Source organism: Sipha flava, unplaced genomic scaffold (assembly GCF_003268045.1).
Source record: "Sipha flava isolate LNK unplaced genomic scaffold, YSA_version1 101_pilon_pilon, whole genome shotgun sequence".
In the NCBI taxonomy this organism is placed as follows: Eukaryota; Metazoa; Arthropoda; class Insecta; order Hemiptera; family Aphididae; genus Sipha; species Sipha flava.
In genome coordinates, this window is record NW_020271715.1 from 443,937 (window position 1) to 467,993 (window position 24,057).

General features: G+C 34.5%; 4 protein-coding genes across 6 annotated transcripts in view; 2 read left to right on the plus strand and 2 right to left on the minus strand.

The window, feature by feature from the left end:
• LOC112680614 (deoxynucleotidyltransferase terminal-interacting protein 2-like) overlaps positions 1 to 1,025 on the minus strand; it is a 1,600-nt gene extending 575 nt beyond the window's left edge. Inside the window, exons 1-2 of one of the 3 annotated variants that reach the window (XM_025550787.1) lie at positions 490 to 1,025; positions 5 to 425 (exon numbers count right to left, since the gene is read on the minus strand). In XM_025550787.1, coding sequence (XP_025406572.1) covers positions 5 to 373 — 369 coding nt within the window. In that variant the 5' untranslated portion in view covers positions 374 to 425; positions 490 to 1,025. The remainder of the gene's footprint in view (positions 1 to 4; positions 426 to 489) is intronic. The other 2 variants (XM_025550782.1, XM_025550777.1) reach the window with 2 other exon arrangements.
• Positions 1,026 to 4,769: 3,744 nt separating this feature from the next.
• On the plus strand, positions 4,770 to 7,545 carry LOC112680295 (prothymosin alpha-like). The gene is made up of 3 exons (XM_025550340.1): positions 4,770 to 4,961; positions 6,293 to 6,522; positions 6,581 to 7,545. The coding sequence occupies exons 1-3, from the start codon at positions 4,933 to 4,935 to the stop codon at positions 6,739 to 6,741; spliced, it is 420 nt and encodes a 139-aa protein (XP_025406125.1). The 5' UTR covers positions 4,770 to 4,932; the 3' UTR covers positions 6,742 to 7,545.
• Positions 7,546 to 9,183: 1,638 nt separating this feature from the next.
• LOC112680299 (cAMP-dependent protein kinase catalytic subunit) lies at positions 9,184 to 11,424 on the plus strand. Its single transcript, XM_025550354.1, has 2 exons — positions 9,184 to 9,826; positions 9,915 to 11,424. The coding sequence occupies exon 2, from the start codon at positions 9,968 to 9,970 to the stop codon at positions 11,072 to 11,074; it is 1,107 nt and encodes a 368-aa protein (XP_025406139.1). The 5' UTR covers positions 9,184 to 9,826; positions 9,915 to 9,967; the 3' UTR covers positions 11,075 to 11,424.
• Positions 11,425 to 13,948: 2,524 nt separating this feature from the next.
• Positions 13,949 to 24,057, minus strand: part of LOC112680820 (diuretic hormone class 2) — a 60,878-nt gene continuing 50,769 nt past the window's right edge. Inside the window, exons 3-4 of the mRNA XM_025551036.1 lie at positions 21,419 to 21,526; positions 13,949 to 14,158 (exon numbers count right to left, since the gene is read on the minus strand). Coding sequence (XP_025406821.1) covers positions 14,008 to 14,158; positions 21,419 to 21,526 — 259 coding nt within the window. The 3' untranslated portion in view covers positions 13,949 to 14,007. The remainder of the gene's footprint in view (positions 14,159 to 21,418; positions 21,527 to 24,057) is intronic.

Below are 24,057 nucleotides of genomic sequence, written 5' to 3' on the forward strand. Positions count from 1 at the left end.
CTGCTAAAAGTTCGTCAACCATTGTACGTTTCCGTTCTTTATTGATAAGACGACCGGTTTTACCTTCATATGGTGAATCTACAACTGTACCAATCTGAAAGTATTTAGGATAAGCTTCAGTTTCATTCTTTTTATAAAAACGTTTAGTATCTAATGCAGATCTCATACGGATTAAGTCAAGATCATGTCGTACACTGTCTGTTAATTTAGTAGCTGGTAAATCAAACCAATTTTTTCCTTTAGTTTTAGCTTCTTGCCTCTTTTTATCTCTTTTGATAATTTTTGAGCTCTTGTCATTTACTGGTACCTTGTAATTCTTTTGAAATCCTGGTTTCAAAACACATTGACTTAACAACGCATCAGCAGAGCTCATGATTGTTTTATTGAATTTAATCGGCTTCGTCTGAGAATTAGGTAAAAATTATCTAAATGAACAAAAAGTTTCAAGAATATATATTAAATTTTAATAAATATGAAGCCTAGACTTACTCGTTACTTAACACCAGTTTGCCATTGATTTGATTGATGGGAGATCGAATTGGACAGATAATTATTCAATAAATATGGTTTAACTATTGAATTCATAGATCATGGAAACGCGTAATCAGTAATTGCATGGCGAGATGGTTGCTTCACTTTAATAAGTGATAACAAGGGTATGAGGTAACCATGGTTCTAGATAATTTTTACAACCAAGGATTTTACCGAATGAAACCAAAGATGTTACTAAACCGTTAAGACTGCGGTACAATTGGTACGCTGCCTAATTTAACCAAAGTGCCGGACATGCTGAACCGTGTTTCTCGATAACCATAATGATGAACGTTAAGCATTTATACCTCTTCTTTAATTTCGTCTGGAGTCTTGCAACTGTTGGCCTCCATCAACCATAATGGTGTTTTCAATCTTCTCGTTGTCCGTTATCGTCGTTTAAACGCGAACGGAACACTATTTAATAGTTATTTTTCCGAAAAAATTGACGCACTATCGCGTCTGACTATTACCAAAATTCGTCATCATCTCTGACATTGCACATTATTCAATGAGCACGTACACGGCATTCAGTTTGACTTCAGAAACTTTTATTGACTGATTTACTATGCACCACGATCAGTACCGATTCACATCGTTATGTAATTGAATAGTGTTCGTTATCGATGAAAAATCAATTCATTTCGATGGTACCGTAATGTAATTTGCACATAATGTAACAATATATATATAAAACTATGTATAGACGAGAAAAATAAAAGGATATTGCGAATCGCGTAGTGAATGTACCACGTACAATAACACAATGAACCTATTCCATGGTAATGTGGAAGCTTTTCGAAAACATGAATATACCATTACGATCTTATCGAACTCAACACGATTCCTCTCCTAGGTTTTTTTTCTTATTCAAATCTGTCATTAACTTTGTGGAGGATTTTTCCGCCGATGTTGTTTCATTTTCTTCTACGAATATTTTGTGAATGTCGATAGGAACGCGTCTACTCAACAGAACTTTTATAATCCACCACTAACTGGTCGTGTCGGAGGCGGACGAGGAAAAACTAACGCCAAGCCCACCGTCCGAAGTGAACTACGTCGCCGTCGTGAACATTGCACGAACCAGACCGGTCTGATTACATAGTCACGACCGCGGTACGTCTAAAATGTCTCTGTGCACGGTCCGGAAAAAGGTTATCGCGGCTGGCAACAAAAAATTACGCCATTGCGAGACAATACGGTTTTGGTTAATTTGTCGAAGTACACTATCAACCGTACGCGCGCGCGTCGGCTCGTTCGTGATGATGACGATTATTTTCGACGATGACGGTCACGGTGGGTGGGTGATGGAGGGGATTATTCCGAGGACGGAGAGCTGCGTGGTTAGGTTCGTTTTCAACGTTTTTCCAAATGTTTTTCGTTTCCTAAATAATGGGCACGTCGTTCCGACCACGGTGCCATTGCGATTCGAAAACTTGGTCGAAACGAGCGGTCCAGAAAAAGGTGCCCCGAGAAACCGAATTTTTGTCAGACCAAATTCCCCCACCCCCGTGCGGTTGTATAAATGAGTTCCCCGAGGTTGCGGCACCCCGTTTCTCCCACTCTTTTCCACGTGCGTCACTGACCGGCATCGTGTGTGCCGATGTACAATGGCCGCCGCTGTCGATTTCCTCGCCATTGTGCGTAACAACACATTATTATATTTAAACACAATAACGCTGTGTATTTACGAATATATATTTAATGCTAAAAAACGTCGCGATTTCTGTTTTTTTTCGGCTGACTCGACATTCTGCGACGCGGCCAAACCGACGGCACGCACGGAGATTCCGATCGACGGGGAGGAGTCGTATTAAAAATGCTTGTTAGGAAAAGATGGTTCTTCGATATTTGTACGTGAAAAAAAAACGGTTTTCGTTTTTTTCAGCATAACCGTACGACGGGCTAACGTAACAAGGCACGACGGTTGGTGGTGTAAAATGAACGCGTTGCGTTTATTCTAATATAATAATCGGTAGGGAAGCATTAGGAGGATACTAACGATTTTAACTGTTTTTATTAAAATTCTTTAGTAATATTGACAAAGAAGTAAAAACCATTATCGTTCTTAATTCGTATAGCCACTGAACAGCGAGTGTTATATAATTGCGACGAAAAATGACACCCGTGCTTAATATTCTGTTAATTCCGTCCCAACTGCTCCATCGAAAATCCGCCGATTACACTGTCGGTTGAGCGTTTCACGTCCGCCTCCGTTACGTCTAACAAATTCATAACGGCCCCGGCAAAATGACTATTTATAGATCGTGTGGCCGACGGTAATGATTTAGAACAGCATTTGCTATTCGTATTTACAGGCGCGGTACAACACGATAATGTTGCACGTGCCGCGTGCGATCCGGATGAAAAACGTCCATGATTTCAAAAAAATAAAAAAAATACTCAGATCGAAAGTCTGGTGAGACAGCGATTATGTTTTACAAGAGTCGGCGCGACCGTCCGAACACGGTTCGCCATACACCGTTGTCAGGCACGATCACCGGGAACGGCGTCATGGTCAGGTGGCGCGCGCGCACGCGGAAGACGGTTTCCGATTATAGACCCGGATGGGTCCTTTGTGATCTTCGAAAACGAAATATTATCATTATCGTTATTTTTTCTGGTCGCGAACGCGCGGCATCTGGCACGAGTCCTGGCAGCTGCCCTGCCAAATAATACAAGCGCGCGCGGCCGCACGCAACTGTACACATGCGTCACGCGCGCTAGAAAATCGAAAAATATAAAACATAGCCGTCGCCGCCGCAGCGGACGGGTAATGTTTGCGCGGGAGGACGTGGGCACGGGGAGCAAGGTATTCGTTTCCTCCGCCACCGCGCGTTGTTGCGCCTATGAAACACGTAAACGATTTCACACGGCGTTTTGTCGTGGCCGCTCGCAAGTATTGCCGTTACGACGCGTAAACACGTCCGCCCCCTTCGACATTTAGCGGCCTTCGGCGAGAAAAACCAAAAGAATAAAACCAACGTTGCTCCCCTTTCCCCGGTTTAAAGGAAAACAATGACTTCGACGATGTCGGTCAACGAGTACGTCCGCTTACAACCATTTCGAAATACATTGACTAACGTCGGTCACGGCCGACCTCCAACTTCTCGTCTCGGTGCGACGTGATGCGTTGTGAACGCGTAAATAATTTTCGCAGGATACCGTAGAAAAGAAACGTACGCGAGTAAGCGAACGGGCGTCAAACTCCCAAACGCAATCGGATGGGCGGGGAGGACGGTTTTCGGCGCCCAAGACGTTTCTGCGTGTTCTTGACGAACGGGCGCCCGTGGGGCCGGATTTCGGCCGCGGTCCTGCCGTTGTCGTTTCTCGCGCGAACGACCACCGGTCGACTGTACCGTCGTTCGCAGCAAACCGTGTCGGAACGAACGGGAAAAACGTCATGGCTGACTTGGTAGACGAGATATTGTTCGTTCGTGTTGTTCCACGAGTTTCTCGTCGGGTCCGACGCGGCGCGCGACGCGTTTAAAAATAATATTCCGATATTTTCATTAAGCGGTGCGTCCGGCCCGTATGATGACGGACGCGGTGGCGGTGTCGACCAGGGGGCAGATGGCGATGGACGGGTAAAAGCTGTTCGATTATTAATAATACGGTGATGTTGTTATTAATATTTTCCCTCTCGGCGGGCAAAACGGTCGGTTCAAAGAGTTCAAACGCACGTTCGATATGCGGGATGCCTCTTCAAAAGCGAGCGAAACCATTGGACGGGAGGGCGACGCGTCGTTGTCAGGTTCGGAAGCGGGGCGGAGGGACCGCGTCGACGGCAACGCGCGGGCGCCGTTGCCGAGCGGTTAGATTAACGCCGACCGGGGTCGCCAACTGCCGCGTTGTTTACCGGGCGCGCGGTTTGGTTGGTCACACCGGCCGGATGTCGCCGTGCCGGATTGGCCGCGACGATCGAGGTCACTGCGCGTGCGCCCTGCCGGTTTAACGGTTTTCACCCACGCCGACCGGCACCGCGAAATCGCCATCGATGGCCGTACGATTTCCGCGCCCTGGGACCCGGGAAAGCGGCCGGCACGTAGATTTCCACGTCCCGGTACGTCGGACGACTGTCCGTCCGTCCCTTGCCGACCACGGCTCGCGTCCCGGGGTGCCGGAACTACGACGAACCGCCCGGGACGCGGCCCGTACGACTATCGATAGTTTGATAAACGATAGTGTCGATAGTACGGGCGCGCGCCGCGCACGGCGTCCGGTTGCATTCCCTCCATTGTTGCCGCCGCCGCGTCCTCTCATTCGCGAATCGCCGCGTCTCTTTGTCGCGCTCGTTCACGGTTTATTTATCCCGAATCCGTTACCGAACGCGCAACTCAGTTCCTGTCTGCTTATCGCTCGCTCTTCCACCGCCGTCGTACGCTAAAAATACCGAACACAATGGCCGACGTTGTAGCTGATGTTGTTAGGTAAGTCGCGTTTCGTTCATCGGATCCACGGCCGTGCCGTCGTCCGACCGTTATTGATATTCGATTTCGTCGTCGTTACCCGTATGATCGGTTTTCGCGAACGATCGATGGGTCCCGTCGTCTTCTCACCCCCGACGCCGCCGCGCACCGGTGCGAGGGCAGAAGCGGCTTAGGGCTGTAGACCGCTTTTTATTAATGTTTTGTTAATATATATTTATTTATTTTTATTTTTTATTTTCACCGAACATTTTTTACTTCACGCCGGTTTCGTCCACGCGTGCGCACCTCCCTTGCACTCCTTTGCTCTCGGCACGTCGTTCTTCCGACGTTTGCGACCCTCTGACCGCCTAAGCGGTGTTCTGCGGGTTGAGATTTCAAATGAAAAAATACTCTTCGGAAACGCTACCGTGTCTCGCGTCGCTCTTTTGCCGCGTACGGCCGCCACTCGTCGGTCGTGCGGGAATCACATGGTCACCTAGGCACGCGGACGCGGTTTTTCCTTTTTTTCCGTGCGACGGTCTCGTGTGTTTGACCTTGTCGGGCGACACATTTCGCACCACGCCGGTCGCGCGCACTTCGAGCGATGGTGATGATGTCTCCGCACGCGATTTATCGATTTTCTTTATCTGCTGTGCTAATTGTTCGCGGGGTCGAGACCTCTGTTGGACGCAGGAATAAATAATAATATAAAATAAAAAAATCATTAAAAAATCCGTATCTATGCGATTATATACATCGTACACATATACCTATTTACATCTTTTTTTTTTATTCTTTTTTTTTTTTTATTGAATTCCCGTATGTCTTGATTACAAAGGTCATCAAAGCATCGTACTCCCGTTGACCCTTTGCCCGTCGTAATCATTATTGCTCTATAATTAATTAGGCTATTAACCGGTGTAGAAATCGAATTAGTTTTGAGATAAAAATAAATCATTATTTATGCGTAGTGCTTCTTGATAGTTTTCGTGTTTCCACTCTTATTTCCGATTCAATTGGTATTGATGTTCAGATGAGTTCGGCGCAAGATTGTTACATTTCAAACCTGTTTATTTGAAAATTGCTCGTATCCACTGTCTATATTAACACCTGTCCAACAAATTAAAAAGATGTCAACCACCTGCTAGAATTCTTATGTCATCATTTTTTAATCTACATATGTAAATGCTTTTTTTTTTTCTTGAGTAATCTTATTATCTATTGTTACATAACTTGAGTTTAAGTATATAGTATATTTTTTATCTATTAATGGAACATTATTAGTTGACAGCCTTAATGTTTAATATTTGGCTTAAGATGTAATAGGTTATTAATAAAGCTGAATTTTTTAGTGAGACCGTCACCACCCCAGAGAAGAAAGTAACAGACTCTCCAGCAAAAGAAAAGAAAGTACCAGATTCTCCAGCAAAGAAAGTCGAAACTCCAGTTAAAGAAAAGGCTGCCGAAAATGGTTCTGCCAAAACTGAAGATGACGACGAGGAAGTTAAAGAAAATGGTGCTTCTGAAGAAGAGGAAGAAGATGACGATGTAGTTGAAAAAGAACAGAATGGGGACTCTAAAGGTTTGTTTCAATGACTATATTATATTAAGGGCAATATTTAATACATTTTTAATGTTAGATGATGAAGAAGAAACAGAAAGTTGCCAAAAAGGATGCAAAAGGAAATCTGGTGCTTCAGAAGCTGCAGTTGAGACTGAAGAAAACAGTGAAAAGAAGGCCAAATTAGAAGAGGCCGAAGAAGATCCAGCTACTGCTGAGCCCCAGTTTGTCGAAGCGTAAACAAATGTCCATGACATTAAATTATTCTAGACCCTGCCCTCCCTTTTGTTATAATGACAACTACCATTTTGACTTTGAAGTAGATTTTTTTGATACATGAGTTATACATTTCCATGTTCATTTTGTAAATCTACTCCAAATTATTACAAAACGACGTACAAAATGTTTCCTTTTCTCAAAACTCGAAAACTCTGCGGCACTTTGAATTAATTAATTTTAAATGTAATTTTAAGTTAATGGTTTTTTTTTTACGTCTTAATGAACTTAATTATTTGGTCAATTTTTAATTTTTATTTTATATCTTTTTACTATAGGATATGGTAAAATTATATTATGCAAAAGTCTAGTTTTTAGTCAAGGGATGGTTTCTTTTTAATTTTAATGTTGAAAACCCAATATTTCTCACAACTACAATGTAAGTAGCTTGAAATTAGAAATACCTGTTGTGGTCCCATTAGTAAGGTTTTTTTTTTGTATTATATTCTACTTTAAATAAACAATTTATCTTTAAGTTCAAAGTCAAATGAATTTCTAAACTATGGTTGTAATTACAAAAAACCTATTTAGGATAATGCAATTTCTAGTATTAATTATCTGTGACATCCTATTTGATTTTTTTTACCCTTGTGTACACAATTTCATTAAATTTTTCCATTATATAATATTGGTGTAATTTTATAATTATTTAAAAGTATTTTTCAAAGTTCTGTTTTGGTAATACTAAAATACTAAAAGCTGTGTATCTTGCACGGCCAAAAAATGTACTGTACTGTATCTTTTATTTAATAAATTGTCTAGAATTTACACATGCATTTATGATTGATTAGAATACTCTTAATTCCTATTTCAACCCACAATTAATGTTTATTTTCTGAAGTATTCAGTAATATTATTTTATTCTTATAATTTATTTGTTAAAAAAACATTGAAGATAACACTACAAATGTATTAAATATTACAATATAATGATCCGTATGTTGGATCAAATATGCCTATGTGTTAGTAGTCAAATTTGAAAAATTGTTATATGATTTTTTTCTTTAGACAATACAGGTGTAATGAGTAACAAGTTTTTTGTCAATAAAATTACCTCAGGGTTATGATGACTAATATTTTTGTCTAGATTACAATAAAATCGTGTAATTTTGAATTGATTAAACTTGAAAAAGGCTTTAGATTCGGTTTGTTCATTATTTTCTATTTATTATTTTCATCAATAAGCCATTGTATTAAAAAATGAACATATTGTATATACAATTCAAACTTCGTCCATGGATCTGTCTTATAACGTAGTTTGTTATATTTATTTATTTGTATTGTTTTTATAGTCCACTCAAACTTGTTCTATCTGTGTTATTTTAATTGTTATTATTGTGTGATTACTTATTAGATGATCTCAAGAGTTATGCATTTTATTAACTTGAATGACTTATGTTAAATACATTTTCTTTTTAATGTAACTTTTAATCATTTAATCTTTGAATACATTTGTATATGGAAGTATATTTCTTGGCAATTGAAATCATGAATTGTGCCTTATTAAAAATTGTTATTGTACTCATTATATTTATATTATTTCACTTAATGGTTAATGCAATTAAATTGAACTAATTGTTAATTAACAAATTGGTTTTAAATTCATAAGTTTTGGAAATTTAATGTTAATTACACGGGTTTTTTGGTAATTTATCTTGGTCACATTAATTATGATCCGTTTATTATTAAGTGGTTGGATCAATATTCTCTCTGTACTCGCATTCAGTTATACAAGCGCCTTTAGTTGCAGATTTACTGTTCTTTCTGTTTACTGTATATATACTTTCGTTCTTAAAATTGGTGGCCAGCTATGGCTGTCCGTTTTTGGTTATTCGTAATCTCGTACAATTTGATGCTGAAAGTTAATTTCTTGATGCTTATATACATATGTATTGGAAGGTACTGCATAGCGATGATTCGTTTGAGACGTTTTTGAACCTGTGGGTTCATGTACGTAGAGTTGTAAGTCCATGCATATACTTGAAATACTGGTTGATGGAGATTATACGAAAAACGGAACTTCTATAGTTCCATTTTTTATTAAAATGTTCACTCGAAAACGTCGAGTCGTGGCGGCAAACGAAATATTGTAACGTTTGTATAAGCGAAACGAAAGAAAATGCTATGTTGGTTTTGTTGAACGGGTGAGAACGATGAAGAAGTCAAAAATCGTGAAACCACCGTCAAGTGGTACGGCCGATAATGATTACACGAGTTGTGTTTTAGGAGAATACAAAAGCGTAAAGGCGTTTCGGCAGAGAAAGAGTGAAAAAAAGAGATTGATGGCGCGTTCTTATTCTTGTTATAAAAAGCCGGTGGGGGAGGGGGGAATGGACGCGCCTCGAATAATGAACGTACGAACAATGATGTCCATTATGGAGTCGTGTACGCGTGCGGCGGAGAACGGTGACGACGTCGTTCTGTTTCGTATTTCCGCGGGACGTGTTCATCTGTTGACCGGTCGGGGTACTGTTTTCGGCGAATTGCTGGTTTTTTATTGTTTTCACCGTCGAACTGTCTATAGTTTGAACAACTTTTCGATGTTCTATACGTTTATAATGTCGAATAATCTGTGAACTGCTGGTGCGCGTCGGTAACGAGAAGGAGAGATCGGGTGCTAACCGCCATTGTTGTGTTACAAGTTGACCGGCGGCGGCGGTGGTTTTCGGTCGGTTTGTCGGCGGCAAGAGTTGAGCGATACTTCGTGTGGCGGAGGCGGCGGCGGCGGCGTTACACGGAGCGCCCGGACCGTCGTTGGCGGCGCTACGTGTAATTTTTTCTTCCCGGACCGGGTCCGTTTCCTCCACGTTTGGCCCGCAGCTGGTCGATCGGCCATTTTGAGAATTTTGGTCGGGGCAAAAAAAAAAAATAGGGGAAAAATTATTTTCCTATCAATTTTTTTTCTATTGACCATTTTTTGTTTATGTATTTTCGTGATCTTAATCCCCATTACCGATTGTCGTAGCCGTTAATTAATCAACTATGATAGTGGCCAAGCGTTTGCGAATATCGCCGTCATACCGCCGAACCAGCCTCGTCCTACTCTGAGGTAAGCCCGTGATGAAATATAGGCTTGATTAGCCTGGTATAATATTATTTTATAGACTGTTTTTTAAAACGTTGCATTGACTGTGTAGCGGACGTTTAGTATCGGGAGTGGAGCACGCGATCAGCTAAACGACATTAGTTGATGACAACTCGTTCGTTGGAAGCCGTGGAAGGTAAAAAAGCCAAAGTAATGGGCAACGCTGCGACGGCGAACAAGAAAGGCGATTCTGCCGAGAGCGTTAAAGAATTCCTCGATCAGGCCAAAGAGGACTTCGAGGAGAAGTGGAAAAAGAATCCTACCAACACAGCAGCCCTCGAGGACTTTGACCGTATTAAAACATTAGGTACAGGTTCGTTTGGCCGTGTGATGATAGTACAACACAAGGCTTCTAAGGAGTATTATGCGATGAAAATACTTGATAAACAGAAAGTAGTGAAATTGAAACAAGTAGAACATACATTAAATGAAAAGAGAATATTACAAGCAATCAGTTTCCCGTTCCTCGTCAGTTTGAAATATCACTTCAAGGACAATTCCAATTTATACATGGTGCTTGAATATGTGCCGGGTGGTGAAATGTTTTCTCACCTACGAAAGGTTGGCCGATTCAGTGAGCCACATTCGCGTTTTTACGCGGCTCAAATAGTGCTAGCGTTCGAGTACTTACACTATCTTGACCTTATCTACAGAGATCTCAAGCCAGAAAACTTGCTGATCGATTCGCAGGGCTATTTGAAAGTGACTGATTTTGGTTTTGCAAAACGTGTCAAAGGACGAACATGGACCTTATGTGGTACACCTGAGTATTTAGCACCTGAAATCATATTAAGCAAAGGATACAATAAAGCTGTTGATTGGTGGGCTCTTGGAGTTCTAGTATACGAGATGGCTGCTGGATATCCACCATTTTTTGCTGACCAACCTATACAGATATACGAGAAAATTGTTTCGGGTAAAGTACGTTTTCCATCACACTTTGGTTCTGACCTTAAAGACCTATTAAGGAACTTGCTACAAGTGGACCTAACCAAACGATTTGGTAACCTGAAGAATGGTGTCAACGATATTAAAGGACATAAGTGGTTTGCATCAACAGACTGGATCGCCGTGTTCCAAAAGAAAATCGAAGCTCCATTTATTCCCAGGTGCAAAGGGCCCGGGGATACCAGCAATTTCGATGAATATGAAGAAGAAGCATTGAGAATCTCTTCAACAGAAAAATGCGCCAAAGAGTTTGCCGAGTTTTAAGGTATGCATATTATCTATTTTATTTAGATACATTTATATATTTTGTTTTCGCAACCTCAGTACACAATTAATATTAAAATAGGAGGACCAAACTGTATTTGAGAAATTCTGCTTGTATCAATATTATTATGATTTAGTAGATTTTACTAGGACGGCTTTGTTTAGCCAGTGGCGTTCGCAGGAAATCGCTTTAATCAAGGGTCAGAAATTATTGTTATTACATCACTGTGTGAATATCTACATCATATTGAACTTAATGACTGGTAGAAAAGAGGATACTATAAATTATAATTACATTACATCCTTATAAATATATTTAGGTATATTTATACAATATAAAAATCTTGCTCTACCTTAGATAAGATACAATTTTTTTTATATTGATTGTGTTTTTTTGTTAACTTGTTTTCAATATCTGAATTAATATAATCTTTCGATCCTTATTTGTTGTTAGATTTTGACAAATTGGGACTTTAGAGACATTATAGATAATTGAAATATAGTTATTTGTAAAAAAAATTATATATATATATATATATATATATATATATAATAATAATAATAAATTAATTAAATAAAAATATTACTAGTTGTTACTTATATCATATTATTATATAGTATATTCTGACCTCTGCGTACACCACTGCCTAAGTTTTCTCAAACCTTTTTATTTATTAAAAATAATCAAAGATGGTTGAATCAACTATTAAAATAATAGAACAATTTTTGTTAAGCCAATAATAATTTAAGTGTATACGTAAAGAATTTTTCTCGTCATATGTATTATTTTATGTTTAAAAATCGGTGCCTTTTGTATTGAATTGCTATTTGAACAATAGGTGTCCGATTTTATTGCTTTTATTATCTGTTCATAAATTTTGAAGAGCTTGTCTGATATTAATTACTGTACAGTAATTATTATTGTTAATCATATTTGTTTTTTGTTTTTGGAACTGGATAGTTCCTAGTGAAGCTACATGATAAATCTCCAATTTTTATGGTTCTTTATTTTCTTACGGTTGTAATCTTTTTCATAAAAATAATGATTCTAATGTTTTGAATAAGTAAATCTATTATGTAAAATTATAAAATTTTTGAAGTGAAATTACATTTATATTATTTAATATTTATTTATGTTTAGTTAAAATACAAATTTTCTTTTAAACAAATGTGAGTAATAATTGTTAATTTTGTATAGACATTGAAAAAGTTTTTTTTTTTAACTTGTTATATGATTGCATAATTTTTAATGTTGTTTTATTTGTAAATCACTAGGAACTATTCAATTTGTATTTCATTTTGCTTTTCTTTATACACATGTATGTATTTATTTATTTATTTTTATTTTCATGTTGAGTGCAATGCTATAATGTATTAAGTGGTATTTTTTTTTTGTAGAATTCACATTGTAAATTTTCTACATAATATACAATAATAATTAATATAATTATAATAATAGACTTAAACAGTTTAAGATATTAGATAATAGCATTTTATTAGGTTTATTTAAAAACATATTTTGTCCCATTATATACCTATTTAATATACAATGTTAAATTGGCTTGCCAAAAGTTTGTGACAGAATACTAATATCCATGTATGTATTTTTTGTTTATATATATATATATATATATATATATAAATTATATGTACTAAGCTCTAACTGATATTTCATTTTTCGTGCGGAGTTCAGGGTATGTTTCCCGGAGTTAGAAGCATCTATGTATAACAGCTTGTACTTAACTTAAATTATGTTTTCTTAATGGTGTCAGCTCTTATTATTTTTATGTTATAGTTAAACTAAAAATAATTTAATAATCGCTTTACTTATCTACTTATTTACTACACATCTACAGTCTTCGTGATTTCTCCTAAATTAATTTCATGATTATTGTTTACTTTTAATTTATTTTTTTGTAATTTTTTAAGAAGCACAATCTATGAAATCATATTCTTGTTACCAATATTTACCATGTTTAGATTTTAAATGTGTAATAATTTAAAACTTTAGTCTAAAGAGCATAAAAGATCCCTAGTCAGTATTTGAAACATTTAAAATATTTATTGTTTAATATTCTTTTACTTTATTGTTTTATTTTTGTTTTTCAATTGTCTATTTTTAGTTACATATTGATGAGTATTATTTTAAATTATTATGTTTTTATTATTATTAATTGTGATGTTTTGTTTTGTGTTTTAACAAATCATTAGGCTATATTATGATACAATTTTTGAATAATATTTCTAATAATTTAGATGGCATTTAATATTAGGTATTGTTTGTGTATGAATTTATGTTGGTTTTATTTATATTTTATTTTGTAGTGTTCTTTTAGATCTATCATAATAATAATAATTATTATAATACTATGCTGTATATATATTATATTTTATTAAAATCATTTAAAAATAATATTTTTGTTGTTTTTATATGTATACATGTATGTGTGTATATATTTTTGTGTAGTTATACATCATGATTTACCAGAAACTCAGGAGGTATGAAACATAAAGAAAATGAAAAGTTTTTAAAACAGGAATGTTGTATTTTTTCATAAAATAAAATACGAGATAAACACTTTAAAGTCATTGAGTTTACAATTCAATAGTCTAGATTAAAGATACAAGTATTACAGTAAGCAATTTTGCTAATCTATGACATTTTTATAATCTGTTAACATTCTACTGAAGGTGTGGTAACATTCACAAAACAATGGATGGATTATGCTTAAAACAATCATTGGCTTTGTAATATGTCTATATATGTGTGTATATGTATATATATGTATGTATATGTGTATATATATATATATATATATATATATATATATATATTTATATTATATATATATATATATTTCATATATTTATATAATTTTAGTATAAATTTTAATATAATTGTTTGTAGATATAATTTATAACAAACTAAAAGTTCAAGGTGTAAGAAGCTTAGGAAGCATATCACTGCGACGTCGACGTCCTGGACCACCAGCAAAATTGGCTGCTGCCATGCCCATTAAGTGTTTTGCCGCTTGTGTGCCTGAGTAGCCTCGGCTTAAGCCCAGATCAAGACCACGTTTAGAACTGAAACACATTTAAAATGTGACTTAAGTTAATAAAATAGTTAAGTTACTCATAAAAATATGTTACACCTACATTTTTATTGAATTTATCGACAAATCAAATAAATAACATTTATTTATGAATAATGATAATATAATTTACATTTTAAATAGAATTTATTATCCGTTTATTGTCCATATTGTTTCTTTGTATTGACTATATAAATTAATATTAAAAATTTTTACATTTATGTTTAAATCTATTAAAAACATGAATGACTTAATAGAATCTTTATAAATATTGAATAATTAAAATATTCAAATTGATCTTTGGCTTAATTAATTTATAGTTAAATTTGCTCAGTGGTAAGTTTAATTCTTGAACACTGGTTTATGTATAAAATGTTATTCCTTAAGGAGGTTCGATAAGTTTAAATGTTTTGTACATTAGTAATGTAATTATAACTTTTGGTATAACATATTTGTTTATAATTTTTAAGACATCTTTCTATGTTATAATATCCTTATGTATTAACTAACGTAATTTTCTATTTTTCTATTTTTATATTTATATATTTTTTTATTTTGAAACTCAAAGTTAATTATTAACTCTGATTATTTCAATCAAAATAGAAATTCATTAGACTTCAAAATAACAAAAAATTAATTTATAATATGCCCAGTACTATATTATAAGAATAAAAGGGGAACCAGTTAGAAGCTTGTTAGAAAATAACATAATTAATTCAATACTTAATTCTATAAAACTGTTAATGAGTATTATTAGCTTTTGTAAACAGTATATTATAAAGTAATATTACTATTTTCATTCTTTTTGTGTTGACTATGGAAAGTTGGATGTTTAATGTATTTCTTAGGTAGCAAAAAATGATTATAGCATGTCATATATTATGAATAAAGTTTAAATTATGTGCCATATACAATTTCAATTAGGTATGCATACCAGTACTTATTGAAATTTGATTTTTGTTTTGAAAAATCATGTACAGTAAGTTTTTTAATTTGTTTTCATGTTTGAATTTAATTGATTTATTTTTATGTTTTTTTAATTATGTTTGTGTATTGGTGAATTAGAACAAGGAGTTAAATTAGTATTAGTTTATACAAAAATCATAAATTCAGACTCATAAATGATTTATTCTTTGTTATGTACTTGTGAAAAATGAATATTAATGTAGTTAACAAAATATCGTGTAATATACTGTATGGTACGTTAAACACTATTTTCTTCTAGGCTATTATGTATAACTACTACCTATATGTAACTGTATATTAACGCAATACTTTACTTTTTACACAGGTTTTTTTAGATTTGTTCTATATCTATTAGGTAATACTTATAGATATGACTGATTTTTCCTGTGGGCAGTTATCTATAAAAGTACAAGAAAAATACACTTATGTTTTCAAGATGATCGTAATGGGTTTGATAAATTTGGATTGATAGAATAACTATAGGTATTTAGTTAACAATAAATAATAAAATTTTGATTATGAATAGTAGAATGATTATCCATAGTAAATTAAAATGAGCAACATTTCTTTATAAGATAAAAATCATATTTGTTTTTGTATGTGCTAGTATTTATATTCAGTTCTTTTATGTTATAGTATTGAGTGTTATAATGATTGTTTACCATTATAGCAATACTCCATGATGCGTTTTCATAATTTATTGTAATTGTAAATATGTTTTAAAAGTAAAAAGTAATCTTATGAGATTTGATACTTGGATTGTGACCGATAGACACCAGTATGATGTTTTCATTAGTTAAAATAAAATTTGATTACAAACTATGATTATTAATTCACAACTTGTATAATGTGTAGGTATCGATTGAAAACTATACAAATTAATTTTCTCGTTGATAACCGTTAATTCTCGGTTCAAATTAATTGTGATATAGGTAGGTACCCAAAACATGTAATCACAATAGGCGCAACTAGAGCTTAACATTTGGAAGGGTAGCTATGAATATCAAGACAAAACAGACCAGCAGTTACTACGCCTCCATCTCTGATCCACTAATTTCCTTGAGCGCTTGTAAACTCCGCCATAAGTACCTTTTTTTTACTGTAAACTCCGCCAGAAAAAAAAAATAGGTAAAATTAGGTTCATGTAAACTCCACCACTGAAAAAAATCAGGTAAAATTGAGTTCATGTAAACTCCGCCAGTGAAGAAAATCAAGTAATAGTATAAAGTTAATGATATATTATTAAAAAAAATTATGATATAATATAATATCATATTGTTCACATTAAATATTTAAATCATAGTAAAAAAATCATAATAAATAATCGTTATACATAATAATCCAAATATATATATTTATATATATATAGTTATGTTAAGTATGAAAACAAAATTATGGATACAATTTGTAAATATTCTAAGTCTTGTATTATTCCATAAGTGTACCTATTTATAACATCCTGTAATACTAATTATTTTTTTTTCGAATTTTATCGCTTATTTACTTGAGATATGCCATTTAATATTATATAAGTATGGGTTTAAGATTCGGTAAGAACTTTACTAAAAATATGAACATTCGGTTGACTTTTATAAAATGAATTTCTTATATGACTATGAAAGAATTCACAGACAAAACACAAAAAAAAAAAAAACTTTAAGAAAAAAGAAACTGGGATAAAAAAATCTTAAAAGAATTTTCTTAAGACTATGGAAACGAAATAGGAATCAAAACGAACGAGGTGGGATTTTCTTCTAAGTATTTAATTTGTGCATGGTCATTGAAGCTATGGAACAAGTTTGATGAAATATGCTATCGAATCGACTGTCCCTGTCCGGGGCCCAGCCAAACCTTCTAACATACGGCTTTTTCAAAATATCATTACGTCTGAATACTGGAGCCCCTCGGGTTGATAAATAAGTCCTTCACGTGGAATTACAAACGAATACTGTAACTGACCACGTAAAATACAATACAAATGATTTCACACGAAATACACCCCTGAAGAAAATCCCTTGCTACAAACCATGTCATCAATTTTTGTCCTTGATGAACATCCAAACAGACCAAATAGTAATTGGAATCGCGACTACTTGTACTTAAAAAAAACTGTACCTACCGTACAATGTAAATAATAATCTATTCGAAGTTGGGCATTACTAATGGGTAACTTTTTCTTTTATATGATTCATGCTAGTTTTTTTTCTGTTACCGTAATGTAGGGCGACCATATTAAGAAAATAAAAAAACGGGACAGCTGTTACTTCCCCCCCACCAAAAAAATCTTCATTCATATACTTCACACTTATGCACATATGCACACACATCTCGAGAGTTAAAGTTCAAATCTCTGTCATATTATAAACAATTATTTTCTTTTTACTTTACCTTTTTTTTAGTAAAATAACCTAAATAATAAAACATTTTCTTTTAATTATTATTAAATACTATTTTCTCTTAATAATTCACCAAACAACACAATGTAACATTTCAAAACTATTATAATTTTTTATACAATTAAAAAAATTAAATTTTTAATATCACAATTAAAGTATTAATCAATTTATTGTTACCTAAATATAATGACATTTTTTAACAAGAATTAGGAAAATTATACAATATCAGCTATCTCCATTATTTATGAATTTTGTAAGCCTTTTTCTACACATTCCACTGTTTTCTCGTACTTTTCGGAAAAACTTATTGAATTTAATAATTTCGGGTGTTTCAAAAGAAATTTATAAAATTGTGAACAATTTAATTTTTTAAAGTGTTGTTTGGTAATTATTATCGATCTAAGGGTTTCGACATTAAAATATACATAGGCGTGCGCAGGGGATATGCAGGGTATGTAACTGCACACCCTAAACATAGAGACTTCTTTCTAAAATTACAAAAAACTAATAAAAATTATGACATATTTGGTCTTATGTATATTATGTGATTTTGAATTACATTATTATTTTTATTATATTTTTATATTCAGTCCCATACAGTTTAATTTATTTTTGTATTAAATACCTATAGATTGTCTTGGACATTATTGTCTATATAAATACACGTGGACAGGGTGTTTCGCGAACTTATAGTAATATTGCAATATCTCCTAGAAACCACACTTTAAGTTTCAAGTATTTATTTGTTCGCATCCGGTAACCGACGAAAACTAATCGCGTTCGAAAAAGTCGAAATGTGGTCAGGGTATCAAGCGCGTGTGTATTGAATGTCTCTGTGAGTGCAATCGCTTGAATTTGCGCGGGAACAATAAGATTAAAGGGATTATACAGAGGATTTCAGGTACCATTCAGTTTGCTGTCCCTGTCCATCACGCGTTTTAGACGTGTTCTATGTCCGACGATGACATGTGATCTTGTGATGAGATAAGGATGTTCAAAATAGTTTTGAAATCGAACGCAGCCTGCTGTCTGCCTGGAATCGGCTTTCCAATTTATATTCTTGACCTTATACCCGTGGTTGATTGCAGTAAGTACCTAGTATTATACTTGTCCGAGATGAATTTAAAACTGACGGACTTAACTTTTGCATTGAGTACGAGGCGAACCGATGGAAATATTAAAAAGTCCATTTTAACAGTCGGTTTCATGTTTTCGTGATATATGTCAGGAGAGGGAGGGGGAGAATAACGATTTCCTATACCGGTGTTGAAACGACGGAGTCGGTTACCGTTCGGATCGGGCACCACCAAAATCCGACTCTAAGCTTTTTCCGTTTTCCCGAATCGCGTAAAATACTTCTCAGAGCACAGTTGCCTAATGGTGTGTGTACGTAACGTATAGGAATAGTATGGTTAGTCTCGCAGTATCGTCTTGAACAGTAGCGCACACTGGAATTTGAATAGGATAACAGTAATTCGCACAAATATAATAATAGTAATAAGAGGGCGAAAAAAGGGTTAAGTGTTTAAAGAAGGAAAAAAAGCTTTTTTATAATTTCCCATAAATAAATCGTTGGATTTACTAATAATAATCAACCAGAACAACTCGTCGGAACATTTGCGCCGTTTTCGTTCGTCACGCGAGCTGTTCCAGCTATAGATGTCCGATCATGCTAAACTTGTCGTACGAACACTTGCGTATATATAAAAAAAAAATTTAAATATACAGATATCGGCCCCAATACTTGGCTTCATCCAGCAGATATTTCACTGTTATAAATTTGATCAATCATCACTATTTCAGTGTCGAAAAAAAAATAGTTGGCTGGAAAAAACACACAATTGTTGTATGATATTTATTTATAGTGTATTAATTTAAATTTACCTCAAGTGGTAATCAATAAAATAAACAAAATAAAATAATTACATTTTCATATTGGTAACAATAATTTATTTCAAATGAATCTGTGTGGTAGTTTTGGATTCTTGGATGTACGTTTATCATAGGTACACTTAGGGGGAGGGTTAGTGGAGGCATAGTCCTACCATATTAAAAATAATGAATCAATAATGAATAATTAATAATAAAAATAATGAATTTTGTGTTTGAGATTGAGATAAAATCAAATAATCTATGTCTATAATCTTAAGACACAAAATAATTATTAAGTTCGGTCAATACTTGGCGTTCAGTATATTTTGGATTTCGCTTTACTTAGGAGTAAGTAACCAAAATCAAAATTTGGTTCACAAAATCGCGCTATTTCATATTTTTATCTTCATCTTTTTGCTAAAATTTGAACTGAACCTGTGGTAGTGAATAGTGACAAATATTATCAGTATGTAAATTAGTAGACTGCAGTGGTGGGGGCGTAACCCTAGCAGGTCCAAACTGTAAGTTCTAGTTGCTCCTATGACGTTGATCAGTCAGTGAATGAGTGTTCAGATTGTATTCATTACCTATGTGTTATTATTCATGAATAAACAAGTTCTTCGTCGATCAATAGAGTACCTACCCTCACTATACACTCGAAACAGTAGCGTTTTCATGCGCGCACGAACTTTAACGCATTTTCTCCGCGTGATATTTCAAGCGCGCACACAAAACTTCGCATGAGCACCGAAAGCTCGCAGACACGATCGCTTTGACGATCGTTCGTCAACTACCGGAGTTGACGATTCCTAGCGCTCGCATTGTTCATTCAACTTGTTTCAGGTATTTACTCTGCGTTGGACTGTGTTATACGATTTTGGGTGTTCTTTTTTTTCTCGTGTTCGTATCGCATGCCATACTGCTGCGACCGTGGCGGATCTAGATGCCGATAAAGGGTAGAGCGATTTTTAAGACCATAAGCGCACACTTTTTAGACAATGTCACTCCTCCTCAGGTCAGTATCAAATATTGAAATCGAACAATTGCTGGTACATAAAAAAAGCCCTGCATTTTAAGGGTTTTTATTAGTGTACCATCAATACGAAACGAAGTAAATGCTAACGGCATTTCAAAGAAAAATTTCCGAAGTTTTCGAAAGAACGACCAACGATCACAACGATTGGTACGTGGAAAAATCCTCGAGTTATTTATTTATTTATTTTTTGTAGTTTTTTACGCAGACCGTTGAAATTCTAGGACGACCGGGTAAACTACCCCCGCTAAATATTTGAATAATCCGTCGAATTCAATCGGTTCTTAATAGGCGGTTCTCCAGTGCCCCATAGTAGTGTACCAAATACGCACTACTGAGTTGATTCGATATCGGATCGCGTTGCTTCTTCTATCCCCCCTGCCGCATTTCCCAATGGTTTTTCAGAAAATTTACTCATGAAATTTACTAGACGCATAAAATCAATAATCAGAAATCGTTTTTAGATTACATCTACTGCTTTCAAATCCAGTGCGGTATTCACACCACTAGGTAACGTTCGATTCCCGTTGTTCGCTCGAACGTCGAACCTGTATCCGGTCGGTTATAAAAACGTCTTTTTATTACTGTTATGTATAACGTGCGTTTTATTTTGTATAATACCTTTTACTGAAAACACATGTATACTTTTTATTCGATACATCCAATACCTGCTGAGTGGGCATAATTTTCTATAATATAGCATTCAAATTATTTCATTTCAATTAAAATGTTTTAATAGAAATAATACATATTTTTTTTGTCCCTTAGCTTATTTTATTCGTTTATATTTTTAGAAACTTTCAAAGAGCTGTTACCGAATCAAGTCCTTTACCCGTTATAGACCGCCGGAATATTTGTATACGTTACCAGTCGTACAGAACCGTCGTTTCTCACCGTTTTGTGCTGGACAAATACCGGTCGAAAACAATTTAAAATCAACGGATTTACTGTTCACGTTTTAAATACTAAAATATGTTCAGCTTACTTTTCCAGTTCATTTGCTCTCATAATATTTTGGCCTATTCGGGCCAATAATTCCAACATAACTTCTGGATCGCCGTCGTTTTCTGATGACAAGAACGCATTGTTTTGTCTGAAATTAACACAACACGATGTATTTACACATTAAATCATTGATATGTATTATTTATTTTTAATACATATGCATCGCACATTAAATATGACTTATTGTTTTTAAAAAAATTTGATTTATTAGGAGAGATACAATAAGGATAACCAAAAATGTTTTCAGACGTTTGTTGCGAGATAGAGATGGTGAGATGGCTCATAATACGAATAGGAGATAATAAGTTAGGGATAAGGGATAATATACGCTCTTCTCTTTTATTTCATCACAGACGTCAAAGAATGTAATGTATAAATTACCACCAGCTTGAATAACATGAAAATTGATCTGGTTGCTGTAAGTTACAACGCAACATTCTGAGTGAAATACGCAAAATATATATTACTTTATTGTTCTACTAAGCTCTTACACATTTTCTGATACCTCTGTTTGTTCGATAATGGATTAGTTTTATTTTTCTGAAATGCAACTTTGGCGTTTATTTTAAAATCGAATTAAATTGCTCATTTTAATGATGGAGGAAGTATATATATATATATATATATATATAAAAAAAATTGAAATTAAAATAATGCGTACAATTTTTCAAGCATTTCAAAGCCATAAAAAATTTACTTGGTTAATAAGTTGGTCGTCGTTTGAATGTAACTACATTATCAAGAATACATTGACCTACATTAAGTGACTTAACGACGGTCGTTTTCATGTCAAATGATAATGATAAAATATAATCATTACTAATTATTCATTAACCATCTTGGGAAACGTACAATTGCCATTTTATCGACATTTATGGTTGGTGTGTTCGTACGAAACTTCACAAAGGAAATTTTGTCGTCCGTCATATCGGATTGATGGTTCTTAGTAAACATTTTAACTGTCAAAATATTGATAAAGGTTCTGAATATATATTTTAATGTAGGACATTTTGGAGTTTCATATAATACTCACGAACATAAGACCTTTAAATCTATATATATATATATATATATATATTACTGCAGAATTTGTGTAGGTTTTATTGACATTTTTACAAATACTCGTTTAAGACCATTGGTTTAGTTTAACCAACAGCTTTAATAATCATTTACGAATAATTAAAAAAATGTTCTCAATTAAGAATCAAAAGGAATAAAATATAGCTGAATGGTTTTAACCGTTATTACGATTATATCTGCGACAATATCAAGGAAATATAAGAATGCAATTCTTAAAGTAAGCAATTATAAATAGTACAGATTTGGCTTGAAGTTTGGACTAACTGTGCGCGAGAATCTCTCGAATTATTCATGCTAACGATAGCAGTAGTGTGACTAATTATAGTTATAGAAAAAAAAATAATAATAATCTTATAGTCTTATAAGTGGGAGGTTAAGAAAAAATTGATTTCTATGCAACACATTATGTTTATACTGTACGCATGGTTTTTGAAGTTATGTTAATTATATTTACGTCCAAGCCTAAAATCCGAGACACGGAACGAAAAGACTACGAAATTAGTTTTTGACGCTTTTCCGGCCGGTCCGGTGCATTCGATGGTTAGATAAGTCGGTCGATAGGATTAATGAGACAGTTCAGCGATGTCATTTGGGCGTTACATCGATCTGGCCGTGTATACAATTGTATTAATTAAACAAATCTTGAACCATCGAATATTATCGATTATTAAAATACGATTATAGTATGCTTGAACTTTTAAACTTTCTACTTCGAAACGTTGTCCATAATGATTCTTAAGAAAAATAAAGATGTGTATGTTTCATACGATGGTTTCGTGTATGTATTGGATAAAGCTAGTGCTGACGGTACTAGATGATTTTGACGATATCGACGTAAAGGTCAGGATCATTATCATGATATTCAGTTCGTTTAAATGGGAGATTCGATGATTTCGAGCTAAACTCTAAATTGTAATGGCTTATCGCCGAAATGTCCTAGACCCATCCGAAGGGTATCGCTTCATCTTGCTCCGGTAGCACAGAAATGCTGAGCTTATCCCGTAAATGCAAATACGCACACAAATACACACGCATGCATGTGTCCATTGGGGGGGGGGACAAGGAGGGTTGTGTTTTACCTGGATTTTCTGCTTATATTCTACATTTATATACACAATATAATATATTATTAATATATTAACTATAGTACATATAATATACTTTATTAGTTATTTATCATGCATATTATTAAATTTATATTGTTAGCTAATATTATTGCTCATGGACAAAACTTTACCACAGGAGAAGGAATTTTGAGAATCATGGATACAAATTATAAACCTATCGATAACGATCACCGAGAAGCACCGACCACACGTGCCCCCCCCCTTTTGGATTTTTGATGATGTACGATTTTGCACGCACTCACACGGCGCCAAACCTAACTTACACTGTCCTTCGAGCTATGTTAATCAACATTAACCGGCCGGGAAAATTTTCTCGAGGAAAAGACTGTTTATATTCTCACTTTTTCCATATAGAGTGTGTTTAAATTTTGAATACAATTTCATCATACTATAGATTTTTCAACTATTATTA

What these genes read in the sequence shown, in the direction of transcription:
- LOC112680295 (XM_025550340.1), top strand. Translation starts at nt 4,933, where the DNA reads ATGGCCGACGTTGTAGCTGATGTTGTTAG. An exon ending in GTTGTAGCTGATGTTGTTAG is followed by an intron (nt 4,962 to 6,292) that starts GTAAGTCGCGTT and finishes TGAATTTTTTAG; the next exon opens with TGAGACCGTCACCACCCCAG. An exon ending in ACAGAATGGGGACTCTAAAG is followed by an intron (nt 6,523 to 6,580) that starts GTTTGTTTCAAT and finishes TTTTAATGTTAG; the next exon opens with ATGATGAAGAAGAAACAGAA.
- LOC112680299 (XM_025550354.1), top strand. Translation starts at nt 9,968, where the DNA reads ATGACAACTCGTTCGTTGGAAGCCGTGGAAGGTAAAAAAGCCAAAGTA.